Below are 19,667 nucleotides of genomic sequence, written 5' to 3'. Positions count from 1 at the left end.
ACTATGCACAGCATTTTAGACATTTATATAGGTGGTGTTAAGAAGTTGAAAATAGTCATTTTTTGAAAAAGCTCTCTCAATCAAAAACATCCGAGGTCATGTTACAACACAGGTCCTCTTTTTTTTTGACAGCATCATTTCAGACATCTTGGAAAGAAATGAGAGTGGAAACTGTCCAAAAAGATTCACAAAGATGCTAGCTTGCTCTGTTAAAATGTAACATCACCTGTTGAGATGTTTTGGATTGAAATGGCTTTTGATTTCAGTAAATATGACCTCATGGTGCTGCAAACGCAACAAATGACGACTTTCGCTTCTTAATACCGGCAACCTATAAAGTGTCTCGCTGTGAATAATAATTTGGGACGGGGCATTAAAAAAAAAAATCAGTTTTTACTTTTTGAAAAGTAGACTGTTATCACTTGGATAAAAACATTCACGGTTGATGACTTGGGGAGGCCCAACTGGTTAGCGCGATTCCGGTTCCGGCCTTCCTGTGTGGGTTTTCTCCGGGTATTCCGGTTTCCTCCCACATTCCAAAAACATGGAACGCAGCTTCATGGAACGCTCTAAATTGTCCCCAGGTGTGATGGTTGTTTGTCTTTGTGTGCCCTGCGATTGGCTGGCGACCAGTTCAGGGTGTCCCCTGCCTACTGCCCGAAAACAGCTGGGATAGGCTCCAGCGTGCCCCGCGACCCGTGTGGCGGTAAACCGGATCGGAAAATGGATGGATAGATAGAAAATTATGCCGAGTGCCATTTGCATTGACTAGTCATAAAAATCGGAGAAAAACATCATTTGCATAAATTGAAACGTGGTGTATGTGCCACATGGACACCCAATTTCTTTCTGTCCGCCCGTCCACCCAGAATCACGTAGAGCTGGCCATTTTCAAGCATTGGCTGCCAGAGTACGATTCCGGTCAGCAACAGAGCTTCGCTACTCACCTCTCTTCGTCCATTTTCTTCCTCATCATGTCTCTCCTCCAGGCGGGCATGGATGCCAGGCGTGCCGCTTCCTCGTCAGCCTGCCAAGATCAGCAGAACGACAAATATCGTGTGAGTACGTCCTGGTGCCGCCCGCCTGCATGCGTGCTTCGTCTTGCTCCGCCCCTCTGGTATCTTTTTCGGGAGGACGATTCTACAATATTCCTGGAGAGTCACAGTGTCTCATCACCGGTGAGCTATTTTTGGAGTACGCCCGCGGGTTACTCATGTAGTCCTTGAGGGCTCCCCCGGTGGCCGCGGGTGACCCCCTCCCCCCCACTGCTCAAATGAAAGTGCCTTTAATTGAATGTGCCCTTTTAAAATTTCAAAAGTGATGCTGCAGTGCATTTTTGTTTCTTATTTTAAACTCCCATATAAATAATAATATATTTGTGTTTCATTTTGAAGTCAAAAACCTGTCACGCATAATTCAAAGCCAATTACTTCTTGGATGCCCCCCAATGGTTGGATACATACGCTTACTAGTTCTCCTGCCGTGAAAAGTTTTGCGTGCGTGAAGAAGCTGACGTGATGGTAAACCTTTGCAGAGAGAAGAATCAACGGGTGATACCGATGTTTAACCTTGTGTTCAACTACTGTGCACTCTCTCATCTGAAAAAAACCTCGACGGAAGACTGCTCAAAGCGGCGTGTGTACACTGACGCGCATATGTTACACATGCAGCAAACAGAGGACATTATTCTGTATTCCTCTCCTGTTTCTCTTAAGTCAACACATGACGTTTTCTGTGAGTAACTGGAGCCTATTGTCCTTTTTTTTGGTGTTAATTGTAATGTGAGGAGCCACGGCAAATAGGGCAGCCATCTTGGATTCTCTGTTTTGACCTGACAAGATACATTACCTCCCGTGCATTTCTCCTGTTTAAGCGTTTCACTTGTCTTGGCAAAGGAATACAGGTAAGATTATCTATGTCATGAATGTTACATGATTCCCCTGGGAATTTAAGAAAAAAAAACCCTGCAAAAAAATAAAAAATACCCGATCGCTCATGCGATCGAACGTTGAATATTTTGTCGTCAATGGAATTTGACTACTTGGTGTTCTTCTGTGAGTCAGTTGAAGTTGCAAGCGATCCCAAATGAGTGCTTTATCGGATTTAATTGTGATGTTATGTTTCACTTCCTTAAAATCATTCGGACAAGCGATGTGAGCACAATAGCAAACAAAACGCTTGACCAAAAGTCTCCCTTATACAAAGTGCATGTGGTTCATGTCTGTTTGTAAATTTGGTCAAATGTAACTCGCAACCTGTTCTCAACCTTCGCTAACATAACTATTATTGGTTGTCTTCCCATTTGTGAAGTTGCCGTTGATCAAGGGTCACTGTAACCTCCTTACGGCTTCCAAGCCAAAAATAGCACGGCAGCGGGAGTTGCTAAGAGGGTTATTTGAAGGTAATCTCAATGCCGGAAGACGTAACGACAAAAGTTTGGGACTTTACAGTTCAATGCCAACAGTTCAATAACGTCTCATCTCTTTCTATTGGACCGACTTCCATTGACAATCCTGCTCCCTTCCTAAAATAATGGCCTCAAACTTTTTTTTTTTTAACAGATCATTTTTTTTTGGTTTGTCTTTTGTCTAAATTGTCTCTTCCTAAAACAAGCCAACACCTCTGCTGACATCTAACCTTAAAAGCCTAACTGGAACGGATTATTTGATTCTCCCTTTCTGTTTTTAAATATACTGATTATTTAGTTCAGTCTTTTTTTGGTAAAAAAGAATTAAAATTTAAAAAAAAAAGACTAGACCGATATTTTAGGAAGCTTGTGGAGAATCTATACCGTCGTGCTTGATCACAAGAGCTCATGAAATAACATATTCAGAAAAAAAAGGCAAAAACTTTATTTATAACAGCAAAATACGAACACATGATCAAATCTCTCGAACCACACAAATGATGCAAAATGAGTCTTAAAATGTAAAATGGATCTCGGGGTGGATCTTGGTCTCTCAAAAAGATTTTCTAATGCCAAGTCAGATATTTCGTACATGAAAAAGGGTCGCTCGCTGCATGTTCAAGACCTAAATTATGATTCCCCGGTCAAACATGTCAAATAAAATCTGTTAAAAAAATAAAAAGATTGACATTGTCGTTTCGCCTTATGTGACTGGAGAACCCTCGGGAGGACTCACAATAGCTGGAAATGTTATGTCAACCAAACTGCTTTTAAGATGAAACCTTTCTTTCCTGCGTTGCATGTTCATTCTTCCGCTATGTTCAACCTTACAGAGACCATCGAAGGTCAAGCACGGGTGTCAAACTCCAGCTCTCGAGGGCCCCTGTCTCGCCTGTTTCTGATGCCTCTCCTTCAATGAACCCGATTCAAACAATCGGGATCATGATCAGGCTTCCCACAGCTTGCTGATGAGTTGATCGTTTACATGCAGAATAGTGGCCCTGGGGGACCAAAGTTCGATAGCTATGATCTAAAGCAGGGTCCCCAACCCCCGGGCCGCAGACCGGTACCAGTCCGTGGATCATTTTGTAACCGGGCCGCACAGAAAGAATGAATAACTTACATGACTTTCGTTTTAGACATTTCAGAATCTGAAAGATGTTTTATTTTGAAAATTTGCTGGATTATCTTTTACATCCGTCTACAGCAGGCGTGTCAAAGTCATTTCTTGTCGCGGGCCACTTCAGAGTTATGGCTTCCCTCGGAGGGCCGGTGCAAAATCTCAACGTTATTTATTACCCATGACAATTTGTCATTTCGGTACAGATTTCAGCAAGAATCATGAAAGTTGACACATGATTTGCTTCCACGGGCCACATAAAATGACATGGGGGGCCGGATTTGTCCCCCGGGCCTTGACTTTGACACCTGTGGTCTACAGTATGTCACGCTTGACGCAGGTGAAGGCGCGCTTCTCAGTCACATGATAGGTTACCGCTAAAATGAAACCCGGGGGCTAGCAAAATGAGTAAAAAAAACAACAACAAACGTCTTTGGGAAGGGGAAAAGGGGAGACAGTAGAGGAGCCGACGACTTCCAAGAAAAAGAAGGCGTCATTTAATAGGCAGTATCAGGAGTCCGATTTAAAATACGGATTTATCTTAACGGGATATTCCCACGCACCAAGCCCACCCTGCATAATATGCGGCGATGGTGAGTCGTATTTTTCATGCACTTTGTATTTGCCATGCATCTTATTTTGAAGGCACATTTAAATGTTAACATAGCGAGCAGATTGGACGTGTCCTCGTGTCACGATTCGTGTTTATTACTAAGTTTATAAAATACCAACAGTTTTTATGCAGGTCATATGATATTTTGTTGTATTTAAAGTCCGGTCCCTGAAAATATTGTCTGACATTAAAACAGTTCAGGGGGCAATAAAGTTTGGGGACCGCTGATCTAAAGCAAGCACGTGTACGGCAAATCAAACTTTTCACACATGTACCATTTCTTGTGTTTTAATCCCTTCTTTATGGAATACATTCCCAATGCGTGCTTAAACCTTTGTAACTTTTGACACCATGGAATTTCTTTTCATCCAGTACAGCTGAGAGGTCGCCCTGTGCCTCTCTTACTGTAAGTACCTCATGTGATGCGGCCTAAAGCAAACAACCAATTGCTTTCTTTTCTCAACTGACTAAAAAGTGCACGATCATTTGACTGATCACGCATTTTCCATCTGCTCGAATGTGGATGTGTTAGTCAAGACGTGTCAGATGGCAAAAAGCTCCGCCTCCTTTTCCTTCCAGAAGGCGAAGCTTCGATCAATGTACCGAATGATCTCCTCATTACTAAACTCCTTGAGTTCATAGATCACTTGAATGGAATCGAGTTTTTCTCGACTTGGAGTTTTATGAAGCGGTTCTGCGGTGGTCTTAACAGCCGCACCCTCAACTGCAGCGACTTCATGGCTTCCCGCCGTCTCCTGAAGTCTCTCGAGATTTTTAATTGACGCGCATCGACCGGTGTCCAGTGCACCATCCGGGGCCGCAGCAGGCGAGGCAAAGCGCGGATCTAATGGAGGAGCACACGTCGGAGTGGGACGTGCGTTTGGAGGCGGAGGGGGCGGAGGATGACAAGGTGGCGCCGGATGGGACTCCTCCATGGGAATGCGGCCCACCTCAGGAGACGCGGAATGCAGAGAGGCCGACATCACGCCTCCCTCGTCATCCGCATCGCCAAAGTACTTGAGCTTGACGTCCTCAAAACCATCCGCCCAGTCTCTCTTTCCTCTTTCGACTTGCCCCAGGACCTCCTTGTGAAACTGCTTTATGATCTCCCAGCGATGCCGGCCGAGACGATCGAACATCTCGTAGCACAGGAGGTGGCGGAATTTGCGCTCGTCGCGCGACAAGTTCATTTCCAGCAGCTGGAAGTATCCAAGCATGAAAAGATCAAGCGTCAGGCTTTCGTAGCTCACGGGTGAGCCGTTGATGTGTGGCAAGAAGTGTTCCGGCCAGTAGATCATCTGGGCTCGACTCAGCCTGCGAATTTGGCGACTGGGCAGCTGGCTCATGATGGTCCTCCAGTGGCCGATCAGTTTCCCCACCACCTGCTTGGACTTCATGAAAAGGAGGAGCTTGTCATCCTCGCTGTTTTCCCAGCTCAAGTCCAGATGGGTCCCTCTTCTGACAGATTCCGAGATGGCGTACTTGCGCCAGTGTTCAAGAAACAGGAAGACGATCCTCTCTTTTCTGGTTTCGATGCATTCCTGAACGTAGCTGAGATCGGTCTGCACCTCCAAACTTCTTGTTTGGTGGCGGTGGTTTAAAAAGGGGTCTGCAGAAAGGATCTGGTTAAACTCTTCAATCGGTACCTCGGTGGTTGCATAAGATGCCCCGATTACTGGCCCCTCAACAAGTTTCAAGACCGATTCCTCCTTTGAAGGCAGAGAGCGGTTAGTGCGGGACTGAGGCCAGTCAACGGGGGAACCTGCGTCATCCTGACAAAGCGTTTCCAGATTATCCTGAGATTTACTCACAACTGGGAGTGAGCTCTGGCGTTTGTACACCCTCGTTTCTTTGCTATTTGCAGATTGCGACGGAATTTCATAATTCGCCTTGAGGTTCCTCACCGATACACCAAACTGCCTCATCTCCTTCTCGACCTCTTCTTTCGTCGAGAAAGACTGAGAGCGCCCGATAAATACCGCAGCCGGATCTGGATGAGTTGCAGCCTCATTCTTTGTCCCTTTTTGAGAACCTCCGGGGCTTACGAGTTCCAGAATGTCAATCTCTTTGCCCCCCAGCGTGGCGAGGAGGATGGCCATGCTCTTGAGCAAGGTCGAAATTTTGCTGCACCAGGCTGGAAGATCTTCAGCTTGACCGTGCACCTGCTTTGGATGGACTGAAAAATGTCCTTGAGTGAACGCTGTCGAAACGGGTAGAAGCTGATGCAGCTCCCGCTCGAGTTCTTCCAGCTCCTTCTCAACTTCCGAGACCTTGTGCATCACCTGCAGGTTCTCAATTTGCTTCTCAATGCGGTTGAGATCGCCCTCGGTCATCAGTTCCCCAAACGGTCCCAAAAGAGCATTGTGGAGGCGGGAGTAGTGCCATTCCTGAGGATGGTAGTGCCCACTCGCCGCAAACTAAATCAGAGGTCAGAGGAGACCGAGAGACAAGAAAATGGAGAGGAGGGAATGGACTCTTCAGCAACGAGTTCATTGCACATCCTTGAGGACACGCTGGCTTGACATGGATTTAGTGGTGCAATGGCACTGCCTCGTCTTTAAGTCAGCCTTTGCATTTGTTATGTACATTTGCATATGTCACCTGTTTTGAATTTAGCTGATTTGAGGATACTTGATGGACGCATCAGAATGATCACCGCTGAAGCACCGGAATTGATGCAACAGTGACACCCGCCCGTGATATTGAAAAAAAAAAAATGAATCACCCGCCTTGGTGGTTAGTAGCGCAACGGAGATGACATCCTCTCAATAAGGTGTGGTAAAAGCGTTGCCAGCCACGTCACTTTTACGCAAAGAACGATATGCATCAAAAGTTGGGTCACGTATTTATCCACAGGGGTTGGATGTTTCAAATGCACTTTCAGTTTGTTAAGTGTTTGGTGAAATGGGATTGCTTCAACTGCAGTGTGAATGGGCTTGACATCACACCACTGAATCCGCATGTGCCGGATCAACTTGAAAGCACAAAAAGCTCCATCATCACTCTTTGAAATCTATTCGTTCAGAAGTGTTTTGTTGCTGTGATGAGGCCGTGGAGCTGAATCTTCACGTCACTCCAAAGACTCAAAACTAGCGAAACGTATGCAAAACATGCAGCATTATCCTGAAGAAATAAGAAACACTCGGAGCATTCAAACTAAGAGAGTGCGAGCCAGTTCATGCAGAGAAAAAAAACAAACTGAATTTGAATCTTTTGGGGAAATGTCAATTCAGAACCATAACTGTTTTTAGCATTGTTGAACAGTAAACCTGTAATGATACAGTATTGAAGCAGAAAAAAAAACATGCCTCAATTGAGGATACATTTCTTCATCAGGCCTTTTCTATTTGTGTGTGATGTGATGACCCCCCCCCCCCCCCTCCCAGTGTCAGTGACTTGACCACGGCGAGCAAAACCGTGGCTACCGCTAATGCTAGTTCTGTTCAATTATGTGAGGAGAGGACAAACTGCAGACCCTGCGCGCTTATTCAGATTTGCACAATGGGAGAATTTGGGCTACGGTTAGGTACAGAGATTGAAATCACATCTGCGACAAGACGCAGGCTATTTGCTGGAAGCGCTTAGAAAACCTTCCCCCTGTCACGTCGATTATGTGAATGCTGAAATTAATTTTAGTGGGGCATGGAACAAATTGCAGACACTCGACTCAGAAAAAAAAATTTTTTTTGGGTTTGTTTGTTTTTGTTCAATTGAAGAAAAAAAACCCACTTTGTTTTTTTACATTTGTCAAACTGACAGTGTAAGCCTGACGATAGTAAAGAGTTCCTTGAAAAAAACCCCCGCCATTTTGTGTGTGTGTGTGTGTGTGTGTGTGTGTATCAGGGAAAAAAATGCGCAATTGGCAACATTTCTAGTTTGGCACCTCTATTTCTTTTTAAACGGACATCAATTTTTTTTTTAATATTATGTTAACACACTATTGCCATAAAGGTATGTTACAAATGTAGCAGCCCTGGCTAACGTCAACTTGTTTGCAGTGCACACATCTATATACAGTGTATATATTTTTTAAATATTTACTGTATATGTATTTTTTTTAATCCTCTATCAAACTCTGGGTCAGAAATCAAGATACAAATCAAATCTTAAGTTTGTATCATTACAGTCGTAATGAACAGCTTCATTATTTTAAAATCTTTTTGATCATAAAAAATGAGTGATCAGTCCAATTTAGTAACTAAAACGATTTTACTTTTCTGTCTGGCCCATTTTCTATTAGTTTTAGAAACTAAACGCTGATTGGATTTATTGATCTGTAGAGTAAAGGAAAGGAAAGTTTCTTGATCAGAGTGAGACGTCATGCACGAACACAAAAATCATGGTCACAAAAACCCACTTCTAAATCTTGCTACATCCAATTTGTGGTGTTCCGTTACCATGATTGTAACGCATAACGAGCCAGTGAAATGTTGCGCTTTTAAATTCTTTACGTCACAAATGGGAGAGCTAAAATATGACGAGAAGGCCAACCGCAGTGCCTACCTTGCGTTTGTGCTCTTCCTCCTCTTGCACTTTGACCTGAAGCTTTCGCACCATCACCTGCCGCTTCCATTCGGGGATGGCTTTCCCCTGCTCGTCATGCGTGGGTACGAGCGCCTCCACGTCGGCCAGGCTTGACTTTCTCCCCGACTGAGGTCCTGTTGCGGCGGCGACATTGCTCCCGTTGATGACGGAATTGGAGTGCAGCTGCTCGAAGCTCGCCGATGCCGACATGGTCCTGAAGCTTCCCGAGCCAGGCGGACTGGGGGTGCGACTCGGGGTTGTGGGAGGGGAGGCGACCGACGTAGTGGACGCAAGCGGGGACGACATCTTGGGTGGCGGACTGCAAGGGCGGGTCTCTGGTGGAGATACAGTGTTTCCCTAGAGGAATAAAAAAATCACAAGTAGACTTCACCGGGGTTGGATGGGATGCAACCACATGCTTGATTGAGTAACTGTAATTTTCCAATGATACACTTAGCCGTTCAAATACAGTTTTTCTTTTCTCAAACAATGTCCTACGATGCATTGTGCTAACTGATGCCGATGATTCCCTTTATTGTGAAATGGCTGCAGACGCCGTGGACTCACGTTGTTGCCTGCAGGCCCGCTGTTGGAAAAGACCGTGGTGTAGCCTTTACTGTGAGGCGTCGGCTTTAGGCTCTTCCCGGCTTTGATTTCTGCCAGCAATTCTGAGTTGTCACCAGTAGGGGACATCATGTTGAACGATTTTGTGCCTGAAAACACAACAATGATGCAGGACAGTGAAAGTGGTGAAAAATCAAGATGGAGTCGATTGACAGATTGATAGATTGAACATATGAACACATTACAAGATCCATCCATCCATTTTCTGATCCGCTTTATCCTCACAAGGGTTGCGAGGGGGTGGGTGATGGAGTCTATCCCGGCTGTCTTAGGGCAGTCAGCCGTAGTATACCCTGAACTGGTTGCCAGCCAATCGTAGGGCACACATCGACGAACCATTCGTGCGAACGTTCACAACAAGGGACAGTTTCGAGTGTTCCATTCACTTGCCACACATGTTTTTGGAATGTGGGAGGAAACCAGAGTGCCTGGAGAAAACCCACGCAGGCACGGGGAAAACGAAGGAAAAAGGGCATCAATGGACGGCATAGGTCAACACTGTCTATGTGTCCAAAGGAGTACAGAGGATTTTTTCGTCCGACGCTCATTTTTGATGTGATTTTTTCCATCACAGTTTTTCTTTCATTACAACACCATTCATTCATTTTCCGAACCGCCTTATCCTCACTAGCGTCGCAGCGGGTGCTGGAGCTGGAATCTGCACTGTGAAGTCGACGTACTAACCATTCGACTACCGGGTTGCCTCATTACAACACCAAGAAATCAAATTTCATTTACTCTCCCAATTTCAATTGAGTCAACGATGATTTTTTTCGTGGTGTTTATTCATTTCATTCAAATTCAAAGATAATTTGTTTGTGTCAAAGTAGTCCTTAAACAGATCTAATTCTTTTTCCAGTAGTAGTCAAAAGCTGCTGGAGATTTTCTCCAGAACAATGTAAAGTTATATTATCATGAAACAGAACTTGAAAAAAAATTACAGCCTCAGCAGTTATCAATGATATATAATATAAGCAGGACCAAGCACAGACCCTTGGGGAACCCCATGAGTTATCCTCAACGGCTTTGACTCTACATTAACTGGATCTATTGATTTGTATCATCTAACTTTTTATCCATTTACATGCAGGGAAAGACTAACCCCCCCCCCCCCCACACACACAAAACTTAAAACAGGTGGTTTGCTGGTCTGTGGACTCTCTTTGATATCTTGAGACGATTCGCCATATCCTGCACCTTTCCGTAGTGCTTCAGCAAAACCTATCACCTAACTGTTTCTTGCCTCGTCAAATGGCTCCCAAGTTGCACAAAAATGCATTACGGGACCCGAGTGTAACCATAGCAGACACGTTTGTGGCATTTGGCCAGGAGAAGAGAAATTATTTTCATGACGTGACGCATCACCTGATACTAAGGCGGAGCTGCCGAACTTTCAGTTGAAGAACGGACTATTTTGAAATGTACGTATTCAGCGGCCACGGTCCCTAATCTGCTTACAATGAAACAATGCAAAAACTTTCGAGAGACTTCAGCTGTGACCTGTAATTCCAGTTACAAAGAACCCCTTTTCCTTTTTTTTGGGGGGGGGGGACTGAAATGAGTCACTTTACAACAAATGCCAGCAAATATCACATTTGGTCCATTTTATAGACACAGTACCTGTTATGCATATAAAATGAGGAAAATGAATAAACATGAGCAAACGTGTCACCAAACTCAAATACCCCCCCACCCCTGGCAGCTTCTTCTCACCTCAATAGGATCACATGTTAATCAAAGACGGGGACAACTCGAGTGTGATCGAAGCTTTAGATTTCCATTTAAAATGTTCACCAGAGAAACACCAGACTTCTTTTTCGACCAAAATAAACCGCCGCCGATGGACACCTCACCTTATTTCAGAGAATAACCTCAAATAAGTTGAATGTCGTCTGTCATCTCTAACTGCAGGATGAAAGTATAAAAGAGTCCTCCTGGAAAACCGTTGCCCGTCGAGGTCGCCGGCGCAATGTTCCAACTGGCCACAAAAGCCCAATCGCTTTGCAAACTGCCCCCCGCCCGCCCCCAACGCTCTGCTACACTCTCCCTAGGGGAGGAGAAAGCAGCTTCTTGTTAAAGCCCCCATCATCACAGTCGGCGGAAAATCTAAAGGAATCACCGGTAACTGAACGTGACAGCGAGCCATTGGCAAGCTGGCAAGGAATTATCACACACACTCGCACGCACGCACTCGTAGCTTGTGAGTCAAAATCACCGCAGCCAAAGTCGATACACAATTCCTTCTTTTTGCGCCATTTGCGCCACGCTTCCCACTCGCTTCGTTTCGTCACCGAGAGTTTTGACCTTCCAGACAGCCAAACGGTGTTGGATCATAAACACTTGAGACGTTAAAACACTAAAGTTGTCGGGGAACTCGGTGAGTCAGATGGCAGTGATCGGTCTTCAGAACGGGTTTCTTTTGAATGACGTTTGCATGTTGGTATTTGCCATTTTTCAAATTTGGAACAGAAGATCTCCATAATATCTGATCGAGCACCTCAAGCTCCGCCCCTTAAGTTTGTCTCCTTCAATCTTAATTGCAAAACAAATCAACGTGACTTCGGCAGAACGTGCGATGTGACTTGAGCATTTTTTTTCCTCCGACATGTCAACGCAAACATAACCTAACCAAAGTTGTTTTACTCTCCTCAATGTGACCACATGAACCAAGTTGTTTCTTCATGTTTAACTTTACCAAGTTTTCCTTTACCACTCTTAAAGAGATCAATTTGATTAGGGTGAACATTAGCACTTATATAATTTGCATTTTTAATGGCCGTGGCTTGAGTTCTTTCTTTCTTCTTTTTTTTTTTTTCCAACATGCATGAACTCAAACCAAATGTGCAAGTCACTGAATAGACTCACCTTGCCCCCCCCCCCCCTCACAAACACACACGAGTTACAGCTGTAGCACAAACGAGGGAACAGAAATTGTTTTGGAATAGAATGGATACTTGTGAAATATTTGAGATGAATGAACGAATGAATTACTGGGTGAGCTGAACGGGGGCTATAGCAGCCACTAGCCCCGGCCCGGTGCAGTGCCGTACATGTTGGGGACTTATCAAAACCACAAACATGGAATGAGAAAATGAGAAGTACAGGTAGGTTGAAGTGGGCATAAGTACAAATGTCCACGTATACTCTGGTGTCGATTGAATGCCATTTTTGGCTATATATATATATATATATATATATATACACACACACACACACATTTATAGAAATATATACACACACACACACATATATTCATACACATACATACATATATACATATATATCTATAGAAATATATGAACACATATATATACATGCATACATACATATACACACACACACACACAATCTACTGAATGTAATAGCTTTTGTTTATTTAATTAATGTGGAAAATGTGTCAAATTTAAGGCTTTCCTACAAAAATCAATGAATCAGAGGGCTTCAGCCTATCCCTGTTGTTTCATATCAGGGAATAGATTTATTGGGGGGGGATGGGGTTCAATGTACACTGTTGTTTTGTGGTCTCTACTTACTCTTCATCTGTCTTAGTGCCCCTCCCTCTGCCTGTGGGGCAGAGGGACCGCCACCTTGAAAGAGCAGCAGTGAGGAAAGACCACGGCAGGCAAAGAGATGAAAATAAACAAATGTAAGCAGACACATATGGAAGGAACAAAGCAAGAGTAAGAACACAAAGACCAATGACATCAAAATGTCAAGAAAATGATGAAAAGCATTTGAGTAATTTGATCCTACTGATTGTAACCAAGTCTACATTGATTCATAAAAAGAGACGTATAATGTGATACAAAACTATAATGTTTGGCGAACTAACTGTGGGCCAAAGGTCGAGACTAAGTAGTTCAGCTTATTCATTCAGTTTCTTGAATTTGTGCCTTTGTTATTTTTTTTTTTGTAATAGCTGCTATTGACGTTTAAAAAAAATGGCACACTGTCACTTGATTAAAAAACAAATCCAAATGAAAAAATCCAAATAGCACCCTTTGTCTTAACAGTATTACATAATGTATTGAGACTTTAATAATTTACAAAGTATAAATGTTCGACACTGTTTTCAACTTTAATTCAGCAGAGCTGTTTTGATTCAATTTAAATTGTTCTTTTTTTGGGGGGCGGGGAGTGGAGACTTAAGTGGCACTTGTTGGAGTACACGGTCAGTCAGCAGCACAGAGCACGCTGAGGTACTTTAGGAAATGGCACAACACTAAACCAGTTCACGGGGTAATGGTAGCCCCTGCATGATGACTTTGAGCTCAATTATTCATGTTTGGAGTGTTCGACTCAAAGCACACCCTGATAGATTTCGGCCTGCCTAAAATATCCTTTTCTTCAGAAATTCAGACTGAACATGGATGTGAACTTGACACACTAGAAGTGATCGATTTGAAGAAAAGGAAAGGGAAAGTCCAATTTTTGAGAACAAAAAGTTGGTTGTGAATATATGCCCCCCCCCCCACACACACACACTTCCCTTTTCAATTGCAGTCGTGATTTTTGGGGGTCAAGGGAAACTCACTTGCTGATGAGGATGATGCGCGTCGCTGTTTGTTGGCCGAGTCATTCTGGGTCGTTGGTGTGTTTTGTGGCAACGGTGGCGGTGCGGGGGGTGTTGGCGTCGGGTTGCTTGGAGGAGGAGGAGGAGGTGGTGGAGGCGGTGGTGGTGGAGGAGTTGCTGCCGGGACGGTTTCCTCTGTGGTGCCGTTTTCAGATGTTGGGGCGGAACCGTCGGCTGGTTCCTCCAATAAAACCGAGCCCTGGGCAGAGAATTGTATTCTCTTGATTTGTGATATCACAGATGTGTGGAATCTGCGCATGCAAGAGGACAGTGTGAGCCAAAATGATGGCAACCCGTACGACGGCTGATAAAATACATTTTAAATTGAATTGAATTCTGCTATTGCCTCATTTTCAGGACTCTTCGAAAGCAAGGGATAGGAAACAGAACGGAACCACCAATTGCTCTTTTTCATTTTTTTTTAAACGCTTGTACAACTGACCAGAGGACTTTTGGCGTGGATTATTATTATTATTTTTGTTAAAGAAGGTCACTTAAATCTCTGCAGGCAGAATTTCAAAGCAAGTTCAATTTCAATTGTTACCCAGACTCTGATTTTACAGGAAGGGGTCCAAACTGGATAATGTTTTATATGGTCTGTAAAACAGTGACTTCAGTTGTTTTTACAGGAGATTGTTTTGACGAGTTGGTGCCTTTACATGGATGGATGAAAAGGAAATCATGTTCCGTGAATGAAAAACACCAGTTTTACATGACAACAATCTCATGGCACCTCACCACATGAAAAGAAGTGAATGCTGTACCGATATAATGATGGAGCTCGTCTTAATTTACTTACTAAATTTACATTGCCAGCATAAATAGACGTATAGATGTGCAAATACAGTATGTTCGTAATGAATAATTCATCATGTTTGGACAAATTGGAAAATTCTCCGCAGCGTCACAGGTGGTCTTTGCGCTACATGAGGGCTCCACGGTATCCCGATTGAGGGGGGGGGGGGGAAATGGTGTAAATCGACTGTTAGTCACCATTCTTTGTGAAATGCCATTGTGCTTACTTCAAATTGTTTTTTTTCTTTCAAAAATTGAAAAAAAAAAACAGTAATTGATGGTACCAAAAATAAAATGTTTTAATATACATTTTGAAACGATCATCCATTGATGACAATTCATGTCAAGAATCTTTTTTTGCCGGCATGCAAAGGCATGCCCGTTCAAACACCTGCTCGAGCAGCGGAACATCGCATTTCCTGCACAGACTGTTGATTGTGACACATGTCAGAGGTCTCCTCCCTCCGCTGTATTTAATCAACTCTTACAGACACAACAACAGAGCCAATATGACCCACTCTCCAGGGGAAACACCAAAGCTAAATTGTTGGGCACGGGGCCATCTGCTGCTGTAAGTGATAGTGCTTCAACCCCCCCCCCCCCCCCACCACCCACCGCACCCCTTCACATTACACGCGTCTGACATGATCCGAAAGCGTGCAATAACCCTGCTGGAAGAGAGTTAATGGACCGTGACAAAGAATCGACCCCGCCCCCTTTTATTCTTGGGACGCGTGCCCATCATCGGACCCCCGCCCCCTCCCACTTTACTCCTCAAGCCTCCCCAGGGAGTTTGGAGGAGGTTAGTGTGCAGACGAGGCCCGGCGGCACGTGCCGCTGATTAGCCGTCCCATCTGCTAGGAAGCCTCTGAGACCAGGAGGGGCCCCTCTGGAGGCTGTAATTGGCTCAATGGGGATTATCCTCCATATCAGACGAGCACCCCCCACTCCTGATTCCCGTGAGATTATAGTAATACAGCCCCAGAGACCGATGATTATGTTTGACAGGCCCTGTTCTCATGTCTGTGGAGGTATGCGGCAAGAAATCAGCTCAAGGATGGATGTCATTTTCTTTGCCGTGTTAGTTTCAGGTGTTTCTTCGCCTATTTAAATGTCCATTTTATGATAGTTTTAATGATGATCATACGTGGAACCTCCTCCTATTTCACGATTTGCAACCAGTGTCGATTTAGAACTAGCTCGCTGAACAAATAAATCAATAGAAGCTTTGAAAATTTGAAATGGAAATCAACCATCTCAAATTGGATGGGTTTCAAACAACAAATCTGACTCTCGACTGGGGCTGAATGACTATGAAAAGTAATCGAATGGCAAACCCACAGCGCCCAACATTGCAATTGCAATTTCATATGCAATTATTTTCCCTCAAGGTTCTCTTCCCATATTATATATATTTAGATGTTTTTGAGCAAATATAAGCAATAACTTACCATAATCTGTATTACAGTATTATAAGAAACAATATCATATTTATTATACTTTGTACAGAAATATTTTGGTCTTATTGGTGACACCCAAAATAAAACCCGGGCAAATGAACCAAGAATTAATATGAAAAACTGTTTGTTTATCTACTTCAATTACGGTTGTTAACTTATTAAACACTTCGATTTGCAGTATTTTACAGAAGAACGTCAAGTCTCAATTTTTCTTGACAATAATATGTTCGATGCGGCCCCAGTAGACTAAACACGGTGTTCTGATGAATGCGTTTGTGGACTATGAATTAAACAACAAAATGCACTCATTTTATGGATCTCAGCGGGCGGGCATTTTCCCACACGCCGTCGATTGAAAATGACATCACAGTTGCTCAGGGTGCAAGTAACGACCAGTCAGATGAACACATATATGAATGGATCATCAACAGGCGGCTGGAGCCAGAGGGCAGCCATCTTACGTTGCCACTGTGACAGAGAACTTCTATCGTCTCCCGCCCCCCCCAAAAAAACCACTCCTATTATTCCGTGTTTTACGCTACGATGTGCATGGAGTGCTTCTCCCAAAGCTATTGGCACAACCGTATGACATACATAGTAGCATTTTCAAAGTCGAGACAGAAAATAATGTCAAAACGCCACGGAGAGAATCAATGTACTCAATTTAGGCGGGCTGAGCGAATGGCAATGTAAGATGGCTCCTAGTGGCTTCACTACTCCCAACGGCAAGTAAGCAGCATTGTGAGTGCATATTTGTTGTAAACCACATTTAAAAATGTTTTTATGATGGAAAATACAGTGACTCTTTTTTATACGCTCATGGTCTTTTTTTTAATTCACTTTTTGTATGCTCTCAAATATCGCCACAAGAAAGAAACTGAGAACATTTATACAAATTGCAAGCTACCACATGAGATCCAAATAAATAGTCAGTGCTTTTATCCTTTTGTAAGTCACGATGACTTTGAACTAAGCCGGTTGTCTACGTCTGTTCCATTGTGGCTTGTTTGACGAGAGTTTAGACGGCCAGGTGGAGGCTCAAGAGGTGATGGAAATGAGGGTGCAGTTTGCATCGTGTGGCAAACAAAAAGCTCCAAAGGACGGAAGATTACGTAACCGGCTGAGTGGCGTAATGCGCAGGCAAATATCGCCGCGGTAACCTCATGCCGACAAGCCGCCATTGAGCTAAACCTTTGTGTCATTCATTAAGCCTATGGCGATATCAAATTGAATCAATTTTTTTTTTTTGCAAACCTTAATTTTTATCAAATAGCAATTGCAATTCCCTCAGAATTCGCCTGTGAATCCTAAGGTGAAAGGCCAAAGAAAGAAATTGACTAAAATGCTAAATAATGTCTCACAACATGTCATAGTCAATCCCAGGTGCCATGCCATGACTTCTTTTTTTTTTGTTTGTTTGTTTTCCTCGTCACTCTTCACGAGCTCGTCGACCGAAAATCTCTGGAGAAAAAGGTGAGGCAGATACTGAACAATACGACTTGATGATGAGTTGCAACACTTTGCCATTTTCATTTGCATCCTCTTTAAAAAAAAAAAGAAAAAGAAAAATAGTTATACAGTATAACGTACGTTTGACTGGACGAGTGCATGCGGTAATTGCATTCACCGTCTGACGTGCAGCCGCGTGCTTCACTGTGCTGACGGTTACCTCCTCCTTTGGTGCCATGACTTTGCTCCCACGGAGCTCGGCGCTGTCACTCCCCAGGGTCTTGTAGTAGTCCCCAGTGCTTGGCTGCTTACTGAAGCTCCTCGACTTTCTGTTGGAGTCGACGCGTCGTAATTTGTCGTAGTTATCTCCCACCGTCAGCTGCTAAACAGAGACAAAAAACAAAAAGAAAAAACGTATTGAAGCAACTTCAATTTAGCACTTAGCATGCACTTGCCATTGAGTTTCACGTGTGGCACTATTAGACTTTAAAGGAAAGGCGGAAAACATTTTTTGCGTACAATATTTTGCCCGATATTAGTTCTGCTGGAAGGTTTCGGACAACACGGTGCTTAATGGCTTTTCTTTCCAGATTAGCACCCTTCAGTGGACAAAGCAGCTTTATTTTAATAACGGAACAAGGCTTGCATTCAGCTGCGGTGCACCGTTGGCCTTTGTATTTCAGGTAAGAATCACATGACGTCAGCAGCATGAGAGTTGATCTACAGCTTGGAGTAAGAGAGTGCATTTAGGCGCATACCACAGGGCCACAGAGGACTTTCACTTTCACAAAAGTATCTCCTGGAGTTGTAAAGCTCGAAAATGGAAGTCTCAGTAAAAGATTCAAGATGAATAAGCAGTGGATTATAATAATGAACTCAATCAGTACGTAACATGGTCTCATGTTGGCACGTGACATTAATTGCTGGCCCTCATTTTCAGAATTGCATTTTTGTGCTGCCGCTGGAAAACATGCATTTCAGAATTTGGTGGGGTTTTACTTTCCTGCCCCCTGAAAAATAACCACTTTGGTTTCCGGGTAACAATCAAGCAGACATTGTGGAACCACTGACTTTAGCAATGTTTCCCCCCAAAGGAAATATTGATGCCAGAAATTATTTAATCCTGGATCAGTGTTGCCAACATAACCCATTTTTTATTCTGTAAGCATCTTATTGAATGTTCTTGACAGTTATTAAAGTGTAAAAAGAAGTTCTGCCAACATAAACCCATTTTTCATTCTATAAGCATTTTATTGAATGTTCTTGACAGTCGTTAAAGCGTAAAAAGAAGTTCATCACAATAGTTAAACGTAAAGACAATAAAAGACTTGAAGATACGACAACATGAATGGTGATGAGTTTTGCTTCAGGGAACTATCCAACTTCTGCAATAAGCCGAGAAATAAAGGAAACGTGTCGAGTTAATCCTGCACTGATGTCTCACATGACCTCATGCCTGACAGTGGTTGGAACTCTGAATTTTTGTGCCACTTTACATGCATACTGTATTGTCCTTGAAAGTTGTGGTCCATGACCAGATTCTAAATTCCGGAGTGCTTTCGTGATCTACATTTCATTGCACACTCAAAATATTGATAAATTGTAAACATTCTTGACCACATTTTTATTGGTGTTTGATGTCCTTCGTTAAAAAAAAATAAAATAAAAAATCCCAGACATTCAGCGGTTGCCCAGTGTTAAACTAACACGACAACTGACCTCACTCTTTTTTCCAAAAATTTTTTAAGCAATGTCTCATTCAGAGCCGTGATGAGCCTAGCAACTTTTGCTAACTGGTTAGTCGTTGGGGAGGTGAGATGGTCATGTGAGGAGTGTCCGCAGATGGATGGTTTGATTATCACCCTCCGGGGAGATGGTCCCAACAATGGCAACCCGTTTGAACAACCGCACCACCCCGCCACAACCCGAAGCCACCACACCCCCCTCCCCCCATTACATATCGTTCACATCTCAAGACATAGAAACACGCCGACGGCCTTCCTTTGCATGTAGTACCGTACAATGTACTTGACCGGACGCATTGCACAAGCTTACCCGGTCATTGTTTTCAAAAGCACATTTACTTGGGTTGTTACCTCATA

General features: G+C 43.6%; 1 protein-coding gene across 5 annotated transcripts in view; it reads right to left on the bottom strand.

The window, feature by feature from the left end:
- Positions 1–19,667, bottom strand: part of espn (espin) — a 37,197-nt gene that overhangs the window by 2,635 nt on the left and 14,895 nt on the right. For 2 of the 5 annotated variants that reach the window (XM_086110326.1, XM_086110330.1), the window contains exons 8-13: positions 17,786–17,947; positions 13,823–14,060; positions 12,822–12,875; positions 9,232–9,377; positions 8,644–9,021; positions 949–1,027 (exon numbers count right to left, since the gene is read on the bottom strand). In XM_086110326.1, coding sequence (XP_085966452.1) covers positions 949–1,027; positions 8,644–9,021; positions 9,232–9,377; positions 12,822–12,875; positions 13,823–14,060; positions 17,786–17,947 — 1,057 coding nt within the window. Of the gene's footprint in view, positions 1–948; positions 1,028–2,707; positions 6,558–8,643; positions 9,022–9,231; positions 9,378–12,821; positions 12,876–13,822; positions 14,061–17,785; positions 17,948–19,667 lie in introns of those variants that run through there. The other 3 variants (XM_086110331.1, XM_086110333.1, XM_086110332.1) reach the window with 2 other exon arrangements.

Source organism: Hippocampus guttulatus, chromosome 1, assembly GCF_054856545.1.
Source record: "Hippocampus guttulatus isolate MCC_2025c chromosome 1, RoL_Hgut_1.0, whole genome shotgun sequence".
In the NCBI taxonomy this organism is placed as follows: Eukaryota; Metazoa; Chordata; class Actinopteri; order Syngnathiformes; family Syngnathidae; genus Hippocampus; species Hippocampus guttulatus.
The sequence above is the reverse complement of the archived record's forward strand: the minus strand, read 5'-3'. Positions and strand labels throughout refer to the sequence as shown.